Below are 13,710 nucleotides of genomic sequence, written 5' to 3' on the forward strand. Positions count from 1 at the left end.
TGAAATATCTGTCACCTCATTGTGTGTGGTGTGTCCAAAGATGTATGTGTGTGTATGTGCACAAAATTTTTTGTCTTGTTCACAAATGTTTTCTTTATAAATAGTTTTCGTTCCATTTGAACAACTGCACTACCGGTCAAAAGTTTGGGTCACTTAGAAATGTCCATTCCACTCCATTATAGACAGAATGCCAGCTGAGATCAGTTGCATCGTTTTTTTTTTTTTAAATCAAGGCAGTAGTTTTCAGATTACTTCATGTGCTTACATACCGTAATTGCAAAATTGTTTTCGACTGTTGTAGAAAGACATGGCAATAAGTATACAGATGCCCATTATCAGCAACCATTCATCCAATGTTCTAAAGGCACATTCTGTTTACTAATCTGATATCTTTTTAAAAGGCTAACTGAGTAAACATTGAAGAACCCCTTTGCAATAATGTAATCTGAAAACTGCTGCCCTGATTAAAAAAAAAACAATGCAACTGATCTCAGCTGTCAATTAGCTCAGCTATAATTGAGTGGAATGGAAATTTCTAAGTGACCCCAAACTTTTGACAGGTAGTGTATATCCTGTGTTTCATTAACTTTCTGTTGTTGATTTAACTGAATGCTTCACTGCACTTGTGTGTGTGTGTGTGTGTGTGTGGGGGGGGGGGGGTCCAGCTTTGGGGCCTCAACATTCCTTAACATGCACACGTTCAACAATTCAGATAAACATTCAAAGTATATTGTTTGCTTACAACTACTGTATGCTAAGGACTACCTGACTACCTTAGACAGTGATAGAAAGTCCCTGGGTTATGGCTTTCATTCAAACATGATGAAGAAAACGTCAGAAAGTAGTAGACCACAGAGAGTGTGTTTGGCCTTTCATTAGAGGTCTAGAGTGAAAGTAGAGAAGGAAAAAACAAGAACAAAAACACGTCTAAAATACTGAATATGTTATTTTTTTGAACCACAAACAGTTACACAGTTGCACATTAACCTTTGGATAAAGTGTCTGCTCAATAAATAAATTAGTAGCTTTGTGTTGTACTGTCAAAGTATTGAGTATGCTGTGAGGACATTAGGGCAAACACTTCTGAGAGTGATCAAACATGAGTGTGTGGCTCTACCTCAATCTGAAAATTCCCCCATGAGTATGAGTCATCTCAGGTGCATCCCAGAATGGAATCACATGATGTTCTTTTGTCACAGCTGGTCTGCCATTTTGTCACTTTTGAGTGATTTGAATGAGACCTCCATTTTGCGAATGTTTTAAGCCTTTGTGTTACCTGAGTTCCCACCTAGCAGTTGTCTTGCAATGGTCACCGACCTCTGAAATATATCACTGCATTACATATCTGTATCACTATGTCAGCATTGTGCATTAGGTTATTTTGGAGGTGTTTGGTCCATAAGTCCATTGGTCATTTGGGCCATAAAACTCGTAAGAGTAAGACCCTGCCCTAAAAAGTGGTGAAGAGGACTGCGTCAAAGGTGGCTTGTGGCCAGGAAATGACAAACAAACTGGGCCACAGCTTCCTGTTGGCAGTGCAGTTGGAGTGTGAGAACCATTCTGATTCATCATACTCATAGATAAAGAGGACTTGGCAACAAAAGGGACTTTGTGAGTGTGTGTTTGTGTGTGTTTGTATGTGGGAATGTGGGAGGAATTTTGTACACGTCAACACTTTGCGCCACAGGACCATATAAAGTCAGAGTCTCGCAGACTTTGACCTTCTCTCACGGAGTCTCAGAAAGAGATATACCCCAGAAGAGGAAGCGCCACTTCAGTGAGGAGAATGGCCTGCAAAACATCCCTACCAGAGGAGGACCTCACGTGCCCGGTGTGTCGGGACATTTTCAGAGATCCTGTGGTGCTGTCGTGTAGCCACAGCATCTGTAAAGCCTGCCTGCGGCAGTTCTGGAACACTAAGGTGTCCCGGGAGTGTCCGCTCTGCCGGAAGAGGTCCCTGGACGCCGAGCCTCCCTGCAACCTGGCCCTGAGGAACCTGTGTGAGGCTGTCCTGAGCCAGAGGGAGAAGGCGTCGGAGAGTGACCAGTGCTGGACGTGGCCTGTAAGGTCTGGAGTCCTCTGCACTGCCCACGGCGAGCAGTTCAAGCTCTTCTGCCTGGAGGACAAACAGCCTCTGTGTGTGGTGTGCCGCGACTCGAGGCAGCACAAATGTCACGAATGCCAACCTCTGGATGAAGCCGCAGTGGATCTGAAGGTAGGGAGGAAACAAATGTCATGTCAACAGATGCATGAATTGTTGTTCAGAATTGATCAATGGAACAAATGAGTTGAAAATACACTTTTCAATGACTTGGACAGAATGTTACAAATTTCCTTCAGGACAAATAAAGTAACTTAACTGTAACTTATTTAACTTAACTTATTTTATCAAGTTAGCAGTTACATGTTAGGGAGTCTCATAAGCAGCTATACGTCAACACCAGCTGTGCCTAACATGCCTATTTGTGTACTGGTTATATATGGGATAACAGACCCCATACCATCACATCCACAAACTGTATTAAGAATAATTTTGTTCATGGTTTTCTCATGTCATGGCTTAAAAATGTGTTGACTACGTCTTTAAATACCTGCTACTTGTGCTAATTAATTTTAGGAAAAACTGAGGAATAAACTCCCAACCTTGCAAGAGAAGCTGAAGGCCTTCAAAGAAATAAAACAAACCTACGATGAAACGGCAGACCACATCAAGGTGAATAGACATTTATTCAATTGTATAGTTTTGTAGTTGTTTGATGAGTACAAATGTATGAATACATTATTAATATATAACAATATATTATCTATGAATATTATTAATATATGAAACTAATGATGAAGTTTACCATGCCAGTGTCAGGCCCAAAGCACACAGAAGCTGATTAAAAAAGAGTTTGAAAAGCTGCACCAGTTTCTACGAGAGGAGGAAGCTGCCAGGCTTGAGGCACTACAGAACGAGCTGGAGCAGAAGACCTCTTTAATGAAGAGAACGTTTGACAAGGTGGCCAGGGAGATTCTATTCCTCTCTGACACAATCAGGACCATAGAAGAGGAGATCAGAGCCGAGGACATCTCATTCTTACAGGTGAGACAGCAGTCTCCATTCGCCTTTTTCAGGTGGTGGTCATTGTGTAAACCAAAATGAGGCTACAGGTTACACTGACTACTATATATATATAGTCACTATATCAGTTTTTCTCGATCGTTTTGATGCTTGTGTCATTTCTGACATCACGTTCTCAAAACAGTTAACACCCGTATCTGAACAAAAGCACACTGGCCAAAATGACACATTTTGCTTGCAAAAGGCTGCTACTCTCTCAAAACACTTAAAACATGCAGCAAAAGCAAATCTTGCCTTCAAACAACACATCCTGACGTCAAATCACTACACTAAATCATTACACACTGGACAACAAAATGCAAAATATAGAGCATATATGAGCATTTTTGCTAAAGTCTAAATTAATAAAAAATAATTGTATTCATTCCTCCCATGATGTAACTGTCATTGACATGTAAGACTTACAGAAAGCACTTAGACAAGACACATTTCACTGAACTACAACTTGCATTTTTCATCAAAATAGACCTACAGTAGCTAAACACCTTTTGTACTGTTTTCTTCACCAAATAGGCAATACCGTACTTTAGATCTATACTTGCAAATAGCAAGAACAGACATGGCATCTCATATGCATAATAAATGATTGCTGACTGAAGAATTGTGCAAAGGAGTTTCACACAGGTGATTCAGAGATTCAGACTTATGCAAGGAATCTATACCACCTATGAAAATATGTTTTCCTTTTGTTTAGCACGGGAAAACCAATAGAGTTTGGGGTTTTTGAATGACATCTGTTTTAAATGTTTTGCAAAAGGGTTGAAAAATGTGTGAACACATTTGCAAGAGATGACTTCTGCTGTGCAAAGAAAGTGTTCATGAAGACCAAGTGGATCCCAGTTTCCTTAAGCAGCTCAAAGCAATCGAGAAAAACGAATGCATTTTTGCCACCTACTGGCGAATGCTGGGAACAATCATATGGTTTGAGTATCTTGACCTGTAGCCTCGTTTTGGTTTCCAAAAAATGCCTGAATAAGTCAAATTACTGGGTCTGTTTACATTTGTTTTAAGAATGCGTCTGGGATGATCTGCTCACAGGTGGTCTGCCTAAACATATCGCGGTTTTCACATGCATCCATCGCACTAGGATGCATTACTGTTTACACTACAAAAGATATGTGGTCAAATGAGTCAGACCACCTCAGCAAGGGACTGGATCGGATCACAATGCATCTGCCAAATCCCATAACCATAACCATAACATACGTGAAATCCAACTTCCTCTTGTTTTGACAGAACGTCAAGGGCACAATGGAGAGGTAAGCCATGTTCATATCTCTTTAACCTTACTGTTGGAGTGTCTGAATCACGGACCCACAGCACTGACAGCTGAAACACAGACCCACAGCACTGACAGCTGAAACACAGACCCACAGCACTGACAGCTGAACACCACAGCACTGACAGCTGAACACCACAGCACTGACAGCTGAAACACAGACCCACAGCACTGACAGCTGAAACACAGACCCACAGCACTGACCGCTGATCACAGACCCACAGCACTGACGGCTGAATGTGCTTCCAGAGCGCAGTGCACGCTGCAGGACCCAGAGAGAGCATCTGGAGCTCTGCTCAATGTGGCCCAGCACCTGGGCAACCTCAAGTTTGACGTCTGGAAGAAGATGCAGAACTTGGTTCAGTACAGTGAGTTAACAAGTGTATTCTGTGGAGTGTTTTTAAATAAATAAATCTGACCTTTTTGTGCTTTTAACACAGTATTCAAGGATCTTTAGAGGATCAGTTAAACCTGCAAATAAGTACTCTCCATCCCGATTCAGCAGACTGTCCCTTAATGTCCTCTTTGCCCACCTGTAGCTCCTGTGATCCTTGACCCCAACACCGCAGACGCTCGTCTCACCCTGTCTGACGACCTGACCAGTGTCACCTACAGCGACAAGAGACAGCAGCTGCCTGACAACCCGGAGAGGTTCAACTGGTACCTCTGTGTGCTGGGCTCTGAGGGATTCCTCTCTGGGGCCCACAGCTGGGACGTGGACGTGGGAGACAGCACGCTTTGGATGCTGGGCGTCACCGCGGAGTCCAACCAGAGGAAAGGGCTGATATTCTTCAACAGCGGCGTCTGGTGCGTGCTGCACATGGACGGGAGGTACAAGTCGCGATCCTCCGGCCAGACTGGATCGCCTCTCCCGGTGAACGGCAAACTGCAGAGGGTCCGAGTGCAGCTGAACTTGGCCAAGGGAACGGTGTCATTCTCGGACTCCGTTCACGACACCCACCTGCACACATTCAGTCACACCTTCTCCGAGAGGGTGTTTCCGTTCTTTTTTAATTGGTGCGCACAATCTCCCCTGAGGATTTTACCACAAAGGTCTTCCATAACAATGGGATAACCCAGTGTGGACCGGGCTGGATCTTTTCAAAAGTACCGGTATGTTCCAGAGGGTTTTTTTGACACTGTAGAAGACAGCAGAAGAAAAAAGTATGACACGTTTCATCATTCACTGATTTGCACACACTGATCAAATCTTTGTACACACACATCACACATAGCCATCTTCTAACTATTTACATCCTCCAACACATCATTAACCTCTATTCACTATTCCCTTCAAATGAGAGTGCTGTAGACCTACACCTTCAAATGAGAGTGCTGTAGACCTACACCTTCTGGGACCCTTAACAATTATGACTGTTTCTGTTAAATTGATAATTCACTTTTCGCTAATTCAACTATTTACTATTTACTAAAGTAACTGTTTACTGTGGTATCTGTAAAACCCAGGGATCTTGAAAACAGTAGGCCTATTGGAATGACATGCTCTTCATGTTCATAACATGGAACTTGATGCCGATGAAGAAGAATCTCTTTTGTGAAACCTGAAACACTGCACATTAAAGGATATATTGGTAAACACCTGAATTATCTTTGAATTAATGCATAGATTTAGCTGAGGTTGAGATACTGGCATGGGCGCCGCCAGACCCCTTAGAGGGCACATGCCCCAGTGTTGAACTGCTGTGTGCCCCCAGTAAATCAGTTTAGTTTTTTTTTTAATTTGCTGTTTTTATTATCAAACAAAGCAATACAGTTTTATGCTCAACGTCACAATAATATCAATTTCAATACCCCACCACCACCACCACACACAACCTCCTCCCATACCACAGATATAGATCTCATCTCACATTGGGCTATGGACTGAATAAACAAATCATCAAAGCATGTAATGTTTCTTATCTCAAATGGCTTGCAAGTCCTGTAATGTTAACATTTTAGTTGTATGACTTTTTGCAGTCGTTCCATCATAATAACATTCTGAAAGTAGGCTATAACAGACTTTTGTTTTTAACAGGAAGTGTATGTGGTGTCATCCAATTTTAGGTTTTTAAGTAGCTCCTGTTGCATATTTGGCAGCAAATTATTATTATTATTATTATTATTATTATTATTATTATTATTATTATTATTATTATTATTATCACTAGATTGGACTGTGCCCGCCCGGTGATGTTTTGGGTCGACTAGTGACGCTGCCCCTCTGGGATAGGCCTGCTGCCAATCTTCTGCAGCAACACTCCCATCTGCTGACGAATGTTTAACAGTGCATCTTCAGGACCTGTAGGTCTGACTAATATGGGTGTCAATGTCAGTGAAAGTTGTAACAACAGCAACAAACTTGCAAAGTTCACATATTGTACATTTTATTCTGTTACATTCTCCTCCTCTCCATAATTACTACAGTCTATGTTATTATTGAGTTATTTCTCAATTGTTGGACTACTGAATACACACCATACAGTCTGACACCTCTGTCTTTATGAAAAAGACATAGCCTACTTAATGTTAAGAAATTTGAATTTTTTAAAGTATATTATAGTTAGAAGAAAAACAACCACTTTTATTTAATATATTCCACATGCATTTTGATGTCTTCTCTTCATACTAATCGTATTATAATACTTCATAGTCCATCAGGAACCTAATCCAAGTGGCTGATTAGGTCGTTGTGTGCACATTGTGGTAACTGACCGTACAAATTTGCCACACTCGAACGCGATTTTCTAACCCACCAGTCCAATTGGTGGCGGTAGAACGGATGTTACCGATTTCCCATGAAGAAGACAATTGCATCACTTGTGAAAGTCATGCTCTCTTCATCCACAGTTCTTGGTTGACTGAGACTGTTGACTACGCTGGTAAGTTTTTAACCTCACTTACATTTAAATCGTAAACTGTTAATGTGTCATTAGTAGCCTAATTGTTAAACCACGACGTTGACATGCATAATTTGCTTTCACCCATCACCATCTAGGCATAACATCATCTTCATGACTGACGTTTTGCACCGGTATCAATAGCATTTTAACTGTAAATTAAGCTGTACATTTTCATATTGACATAAGCATGTTTTTCTCTGATAAGCTAAAGCATATTCATGTGGTGTGGTGGGCTACTAAACTATGGCATTTGTGCTATAAAGTACAGTATGTATGTAGTTTAATACAGTTGTTCATGTCCAAAATATTGCATGTCCTGCATATGAACTGCAAATGATTCCTCCACAATTGCTACTCTTTAACACTTTAAGTAGTGCAGTTATTTCCGTAAATAGCCTATGTGGTGGGTACATAAGAGGATTGTCACATGCTGTCGTCTTTCTTTATCATCAAACCTTTGTTGAGAAGGCTATCTTCTGCACAAACTCCACTGCTAATGGCATATGAAAGACCTGAAATTAAATGCGTTTATGTTACAGTGATAGACATTCAGTTAAAACTTCAACGGTGACATTAACCGAGTGCTGCTCTGACAATGGCTTCGTTCCTACCTGAAGAGGATCTCACATGCACTGTGTGCTGTGACATATTTGAAGATCCAGTGGTCCTATCGTGTAGTCACAGTGTATGTGAAGACTGCCTGAAAAATTACTGGAGTACAAAACAATTCCAGGAGTGCCCGCTTTGCAGGAGGAGGTCATCGAGAGACAACCCTCCCGTGTGCATCGCCTTGAAGAACCTGTGTGAGGCCTACGCGAAGGACAAGAAGCTGTCCGGAGAGTTATGCCCCTCTCACAAAGAGAGATTCAAACTCTTCTGTAAAGAGGACAAGGAGCTGCTGTGTGTGGTGTGTCGAGACTCCAGAGAGCACAAGACTCACGACTGCAGCCCAATAGATGAAGCTGCTACTGATCTTAAGGTGTTGTTGTTGTTGCTGTTGTTGCTGTTGTTGTTGTGACAATAAAACTGGACTCATACAGCAATACAGTGTAACATTTGCTGTGCCTGTTGTAGTATCTTGTATGTATGTGTCAGTGACTGTTGAGTGTTTTTTAGGAGGAAGTCAAGGAGGCATTGGAACCCCTTACGGACAAGCTGAATGAATTTAAAAATACTGAACGCATTTATCAGGATATGGCAGAGCACATCAAAGTAAGTATGAACAAATCACTTCTGGAATACTGGATTGTTAGATAGATGCTAAATAGCATATTCTGTATGTACTTTCCCCTCCCAGAAACAAGCTGAAAAAGCGGAGTCTCGGATTAAGGAGGAGTTTGAGAAACTTCACCAGTTCTTACGAGATGAAGAGGAAGCTCGTTTAGATGTGCTGAAGGAAGAGGAGGAGGAGAAGAGCCAGTTGATGAAGGAGAAGATTGATGATATCAGCAAGAAGATTTCATCTCTTTCAGGCAGAATCAAGGACATAGAGGAGGAGCTGAAAGCAAACGCAGTTGCCTTCCTCTTAGTAAGAAAAATAACACATTTAGGTGGAATATTTAGTTTTCAGGGATGTAAATAGCCAGAAATGTTATTCTATATTACACTATTTTAAAACAGTATATTACATACATACTATATTAAAACAGTATTATTGATATTTATCTGAATTACTTTGATTGTGAAAGTATAGATGAGATGGTATATATTGTCTAACATATAAGCTTCCTTATCTAGAGAAAAGTTGTCTTTAGAGCTTTTTAATTCTTGCAGAGCCTATTCAGAGACCAACACATATTTGGGATGAGGTCAGCTTTGGGCTAAAATGCTACTGCTCGTGGTGAATCAATCTTATCAGTTTGATTATTCTAATTATGTCGGTCACTATGGGCAAGTAGCTGAAATAGGCTTACTTCACTGCAATTTCACCACAAAACATAACGATTGATATATATTGATTACAGTTTATAATTATTTGATTGATCCTTGCGATCCACTGTGGTCCTGTCATTTGTTTGTTTCTGGATTTTGGTGAAACAAAGTTGATCTAGTTGATAGCCAAAATCAGTGATCTTCTTTGTACTGTTCATTCGGCAGAGGTTTCTTTGTATTTTAGGCCATGTTTGTCAAGTGTAATTCAAAATGTAATAAGTTTGTTGTTAGCTATATTAGCCATTTATTCTATTCAATGTACAGAAAATATCGTGCTATATCATGATATGTATCGTTATCGGGATAGGAAAGGACCTTTATCCTGCTGATATGATATTTTGGTCATATCACACAGTCCTAAACACAACCATTTAAAAAACATCTGGACAGCATAAACTACAGCACATATTCCATGTAAATGTGTGTTAGATCTCTCTTCCTCTGTTGATTACAGGACTTTGAGGACACCATGGAAAGGTAAGTGACATGTCTGGTGCTGCCTATACCCCTTTGCGTTCTGACCCTTGTATGCAGTTCCAGTGACCCTTACCACGGAATGGTTGTACAGATAGAGATAGATAGATAGATAGATACTTTATTGATCCCCAGGGGAAATTCAAGGTCTCAGTAGCATACAGACAACACACACACATTCACTAACAGCAGAAAAAGTAATTAAAAGTATATAATATAAAAAACACAACTAAGCAATAAGGACAGTAGAAGATAAAGAATATACTAAATATACTAAAATACAAATTATACTAACTAACACTTAATCTAAATCAATTCTAAAAACAGTATCCACATAGTGGTGATTAATCAATCCAGATTGCAATGACTGAGGCAGGGACTGAGCCTGTGATTCTCTGTGCATAGTAAGGTAAGGTAAGGTGCTCTGTGTGAATGAGTGTCATGGTGATAGTGCAAATGAGTAAGTCCAACAGTGCAACAGTGCAAGAATATAGTCTATATATCTATATATATATAACTATTTTAAGAAAAGGTATAAGTGTGGCAACAGTTCGGCTGTGGCATGGAGGGAGGGGTTATGCATATGTGCTAATGTGCTAACATAGCACGCAAACAGTGAGGCAGAAAGACAGTGGTAAAAAGTGGCTAGTGGACAGACAGTATCCAAACAAGGAGGGGGTGAAGAGGCAGACAGACTATGCAGAGAAGTCTATCTCTCCTCTTCCCTTAAGTGAAGTATTGAACAGTTCAATGGCCCTGGGGACAAATTACTTCCTCTTTCTGTACAGAGCCCAGCGCGAGATGAAGGAGCCAGAGGCCGTTCCAGGAGGCCTGATTGATGTGGCACAGCACCTGGGCAACCTCAACTTCAAGGTCTGGCTAAAGATGCGGGACATCAGTTCCTACTGTGAGTTTAAAACGGACCAAAGCTTGCAAACTCTTGAATACAGTAGAAGTAGAAAGGAAAAGTGGAGTGGAGTGCATGGCTCGATGGTGTTTTATGCCCCCAACGTCGTCTTCCAGGCAGCGCTGCCACCGTTGACTTAAAGGCACCTAATCCTAAACCTAACCCCAACCCTAACCCTAATCCTAACTTTAACCCATGCCTAACCATAGCGCCTTCCAGGCAGCGCTGCCTTGAAGACAACGTTGGGGGCATTAAACACCAAGACACGAGTGGGCGACCTCTGCCAAGGCCAAAAGCTGTATGTGGCATCCATGGAGGTATTATATAGGCATGGAGCAGAGTTGTACAAGTCCAGCCTCAGAAAGCATGTCCAACCATGGAGGTATTGTATAGGCATGGAGCAGAGTTGTAAAAGTCCAGCCTCAGAAAGCCAATGTCCTACCATGTATCGGTTTGACCTGTGCACTTAATACAGGTAATTTAGCTAATTAGCTGATCTACCTAGCTGAGGAGTTGGTTTAATGAATTATGGTGGTAGAGTGAAATACTACCCCCATTCATTTCATTTAGCCCCCAGAGGGATACATTTACTGGTCCACCTGGTTGGTACAAATCTGCTCTTCTTTGGAATGAAATTCGGGAACGTCAAGAACCATTGTCTTTAATGTTTAGAACACGTTCCTTTAATATTAAGAACCTTTTCCTTTAATGTTAAGAACTCTTTCACTCAATGTAAATAACACTTTCCCTCAGTGTTCAGAACTATTTCCTCTAATGTTAAGAACCCTTCCCTTTAATGCTCAGAACTTTTTCCTTTAGTGTTTGCGTAACACTTAACATGTTAGCAGCAAACAGCATGTTGTGTCAGTGTTGGACAGCAACTGTCTTATAATGACCGTTAAAATGTGTGTTTTAGTGTGTGTAAACCGTCTCTGTGCAGGTCCTGTAATACTTGACCCCAACACTGCCGGCGACTTACTGATCCTGTCTGATGACCTGACCACGGTGAAAGACAGTTATGGGAGGCAGAATCTTCCGAGTAACCCCGAGAGATACGGCAATTGCGTCTTGGGCTCTGAGGGCTTCGACTCTGGGACCTACAGCTGGGACGTCCAGGTTGGAAAGCATAAATACTGGGACATAGGCGTGACCACAATGCCCAAACCGAACGATACTTGGAGCACAGTCTGGAGTTTAAGGTCTCGCACCGAGTTTTGGTCGGACACTGTGACCCACTCTGTACAATGCTTAGGAATAAACTCCCCCTTGTCTCTGAGCGAACCACCTGAGGTCATCAGAGTTGACCTGGACTTTGCCCAAGGCAAGCTGACCTTCTCTGATGCCGTTAGCGAGACTAAGCTACACACTGTCAAACACAATTTCACTGAGAAATTATTTCCATTCTTTCAGACATACTACCAAGCGAACGCCTTGAAGATCCTGCCAGTGACCCCCACTGTAGTGGTGGACAATGACTGTGACCTTTGGATACAATTTTAGCCGGAACACACTAAGTTTGCGCCATATACTGCCTGCGCAATGCTTCGGTAGCTGTAACTAACAGCCATAGGCATATGGTGTATAGTGGATGTATGGCTACCACGTGTCACTGCTATGGCATTTCTTGAAGACGTTATTACGCTTGCTTGGGGATTTCATAGAAGCGGCTTATTTCACGTCTCTTTGAGAGTGTCAGATCATTATGTGTATCTGATTGGCTGTAAAGTAATCTCTTTGAGAGTGTCAGATCATTATGTGTATCTGATTGGCTGTAAAGTAATCTCTGAGTTTAGCAATGTAATCATTCCTGAAACTGATCTGAGGAATGCTATTCCTTGAAGTGATATAAGTCATTAAAATATAATATGATAAATCTCAACTGAAGGAGAACAGTCTATGAGTACTCTGTACTATAGGCAAACTGTATACTGATCAAGAGTAATAGCATTCAGTCCTCAGAACATATGTTTACTGACTTGAGGCCTTGTTTACAGATTTGGTTTGGAACTACCTGCCAAATTGGTCCAGTTTTGGATTTATTTGTTTAAATAAAGTTGTTCCCCTTCCTTTCAATGTACAGAGAATCCATTCAATGCATTCTTGTTTTATATTTTAAATACAGTGTATTGCACTACTGAATGATATTGTAAAAAGGGGAATATGGATATTGACCTTTTTAAAATAGTGAATCTGTAGACCATATGACAGAAGGAAATGCTGTAACATGAAACATCCCAAAAAAGGGAATATGCATTAGAAGAGCTCTGTTAGAGGTTATCAGAAAGCTAACTACCATAAAACTAGAAATGAAGAGGAACCACGTAGTCTGCTGTTATCACACTGGGTAAAGTCCATAGGGTGTAAAAGTCTCCGGCTTTCCGCTGTTTGTTTCTAAGAGGAGTGTTGACTGGAGACTTGTAAGTTTTTCCTTTTCATTACTTAAATTAAAGACATATTATGTGTAATATTTGATATGCAAATATGGGTATTATTAAATGGCAAATAACAATATCAAATACCGTAACTTTCAGCAATGGCTAAGTGGCTATAATGTAGTCCTGTAGTAGGGGATGTTGTCAAACTTGAAAATAAACTATTTTTTAAACTATTATCACTACTGACTAGACTCCACGTAATTACAGTTGTTGGCCAACATGGACAGGAATCCTTTCGACGCCTGTGTCTGTTTACCTCAGTAAATGTAAAGAAACTGTATAAGATGTGTTTTAGTCAGTGACCTTAACTGTACCGTAACTGACATGCCCCGCTGGATAGCCACATTATCAAGAGGGCTAGATTATATATAATCAATTGAAGACCACTTACTACTGAACAAACTCTGCTGCTAATGCTATGATATAAAAGACCTGAAATGAGACCCAGTTAGTCAGTTAGACTATTTCCTTGTGTTACACAGGTCGGTGTCCAGTTACACGCCAAAGGTGACATTACCTACACTCAGCTCTGACAATGGCTTCGTTCCTGTCTGAAGAGGATGTTATGTGCTCTGTATGCCATGATATATTTAAGAATCCAGTGGTCCTGTCATGTAGTCACAGTGTATGTATGGACTGCTTGAAAAATTACTGGA

At 41.0% G+C, this 13,710-nt stretch overlaps 2 protein-coding genes across 2 annotated transcripts; both read left to right on the top strand.

Annotated features, from left to right (window-relative positions):
• Nucleotides 1–89: 89 nt before the first annotated feature.
• On the top strand, nt 90–6,008 carry LOC143118734 (E3 ubiquitin-protein ligase TRIM35-like). The gene is made up of 6 exons (XM_076279815.1): nt 90–2,215; nt 2,618–2,713; nt 2,855–3,085; nt 4,361–4,383; nt 4,653–4,771; nt 4,943–6,008. Exons 1-6 carry the CDS (start codon nt 1,787–1,789, stop codon nt 5,476–5,478), a joined length of 1,434 nt encoding a protein of 477 aa, XP_076135930.1. The 5' UTR covers nt 90–1,786; the 3' UTR covers nt 5,479–6,008.
• Nucleotides 6,009–7,095: 1,087 nt separating this feature from the next.
• On the top strand, nt 7,096–12,970 carry LOC143118273 (E3 ubiquitin-protein ligase TRIM35-like). Its single transcript, XM_076279358.1, has 7 exons — nt 7,096–7,285; nt 7,846–8,285; nt 8,423–8,518; nt 8,604–8,834; nt 9,693–9,715; nt 10,501–10,619; nt 11,560–12,970. The coding sequence occupies exons 2-7, from the start codon at nt 7,902–7,904 to the stop codon at nt 12,117–12,119; spliced, it is 1,413 nt and encodes a 470-aa protein (XP_076135473.1). The 5' UTR covers nt 7,096–7,285; nt 7,846–7,901; the 3' UTR covers nt 12,120–12,970.
• Nucleotides 12,971–13,710: the final 740 nt, after the last annotated feature.

This window comes from Alosa pseudoharengus, unplaced genomic scaffold (genome assembly GCF_046254945.1).
Source record: "Alosa pseudoharengus isolate Yale_2024_CS ecotype anadromous, Long Island Sound unplaced genomic scaffold, YU_APseudo_1.1 YU_APseudo_1.1_scf_12, whole genome shotgun sequence".
NCBI classification, from domain to species: Eukaryota; Metazoa; Chordata; class Actinopteri; order Clupeiformes; family Clupeidae; genus Alosa; species Alosa pseudoharengus.

What these genes read in the sequence shown, in the direction of transcription:
- LOC143118734 (XM_076279815.1), top strand. Translation starts at nt 1,787, where the DNA reads ATGGCCTGCAAAACATCCCTACCAGAGGAGGACCTCACGTGCCCGGTG. An exon ending in AAGCCGCAGTGGATCTGAAG is followed by an intron (nt 2,216 to 2,617) that starts GTAGGGAGGAAA and finishes AATTAATTTTAG; the next exon opens with GAAAAACTGAGGAATAAACT. An exon ending in AGGACATCTCATTCTTACAG is followed by an intron (nt 3,086 to 4,360) that starts GTGAGACAGCAG and finishes TTGTTTTGACAG; the next exon opens with AACGTCAAGGGCACAATGGA.
- LOC143118273 (XM_076279358.1), top strand. Translation starts at nt 7,902, where the DNA reads ATGGCTTCGTTCCTACCTGAAGAGGATCTCACATGCACTGTGTGCTGT. An exon ending in ATATGGCAGAGCACATCAAA is followed by an intron (nt 8,519 to 8,603) that starts GTAAGTATGAAC and finishes TTCCCCTCCCAG; the next exon opens with AAACAAGCTGAAAAAGCGGA. An exon ending in GCGGGACATCAGTTCCTACT is followed by an intron (nt 10,620 to 11,559) that starts GTGAGTTTAAAA and finishes GTCTCTGTGCAG; the next exon opens with GTCCTGTAATACTTGACCCC.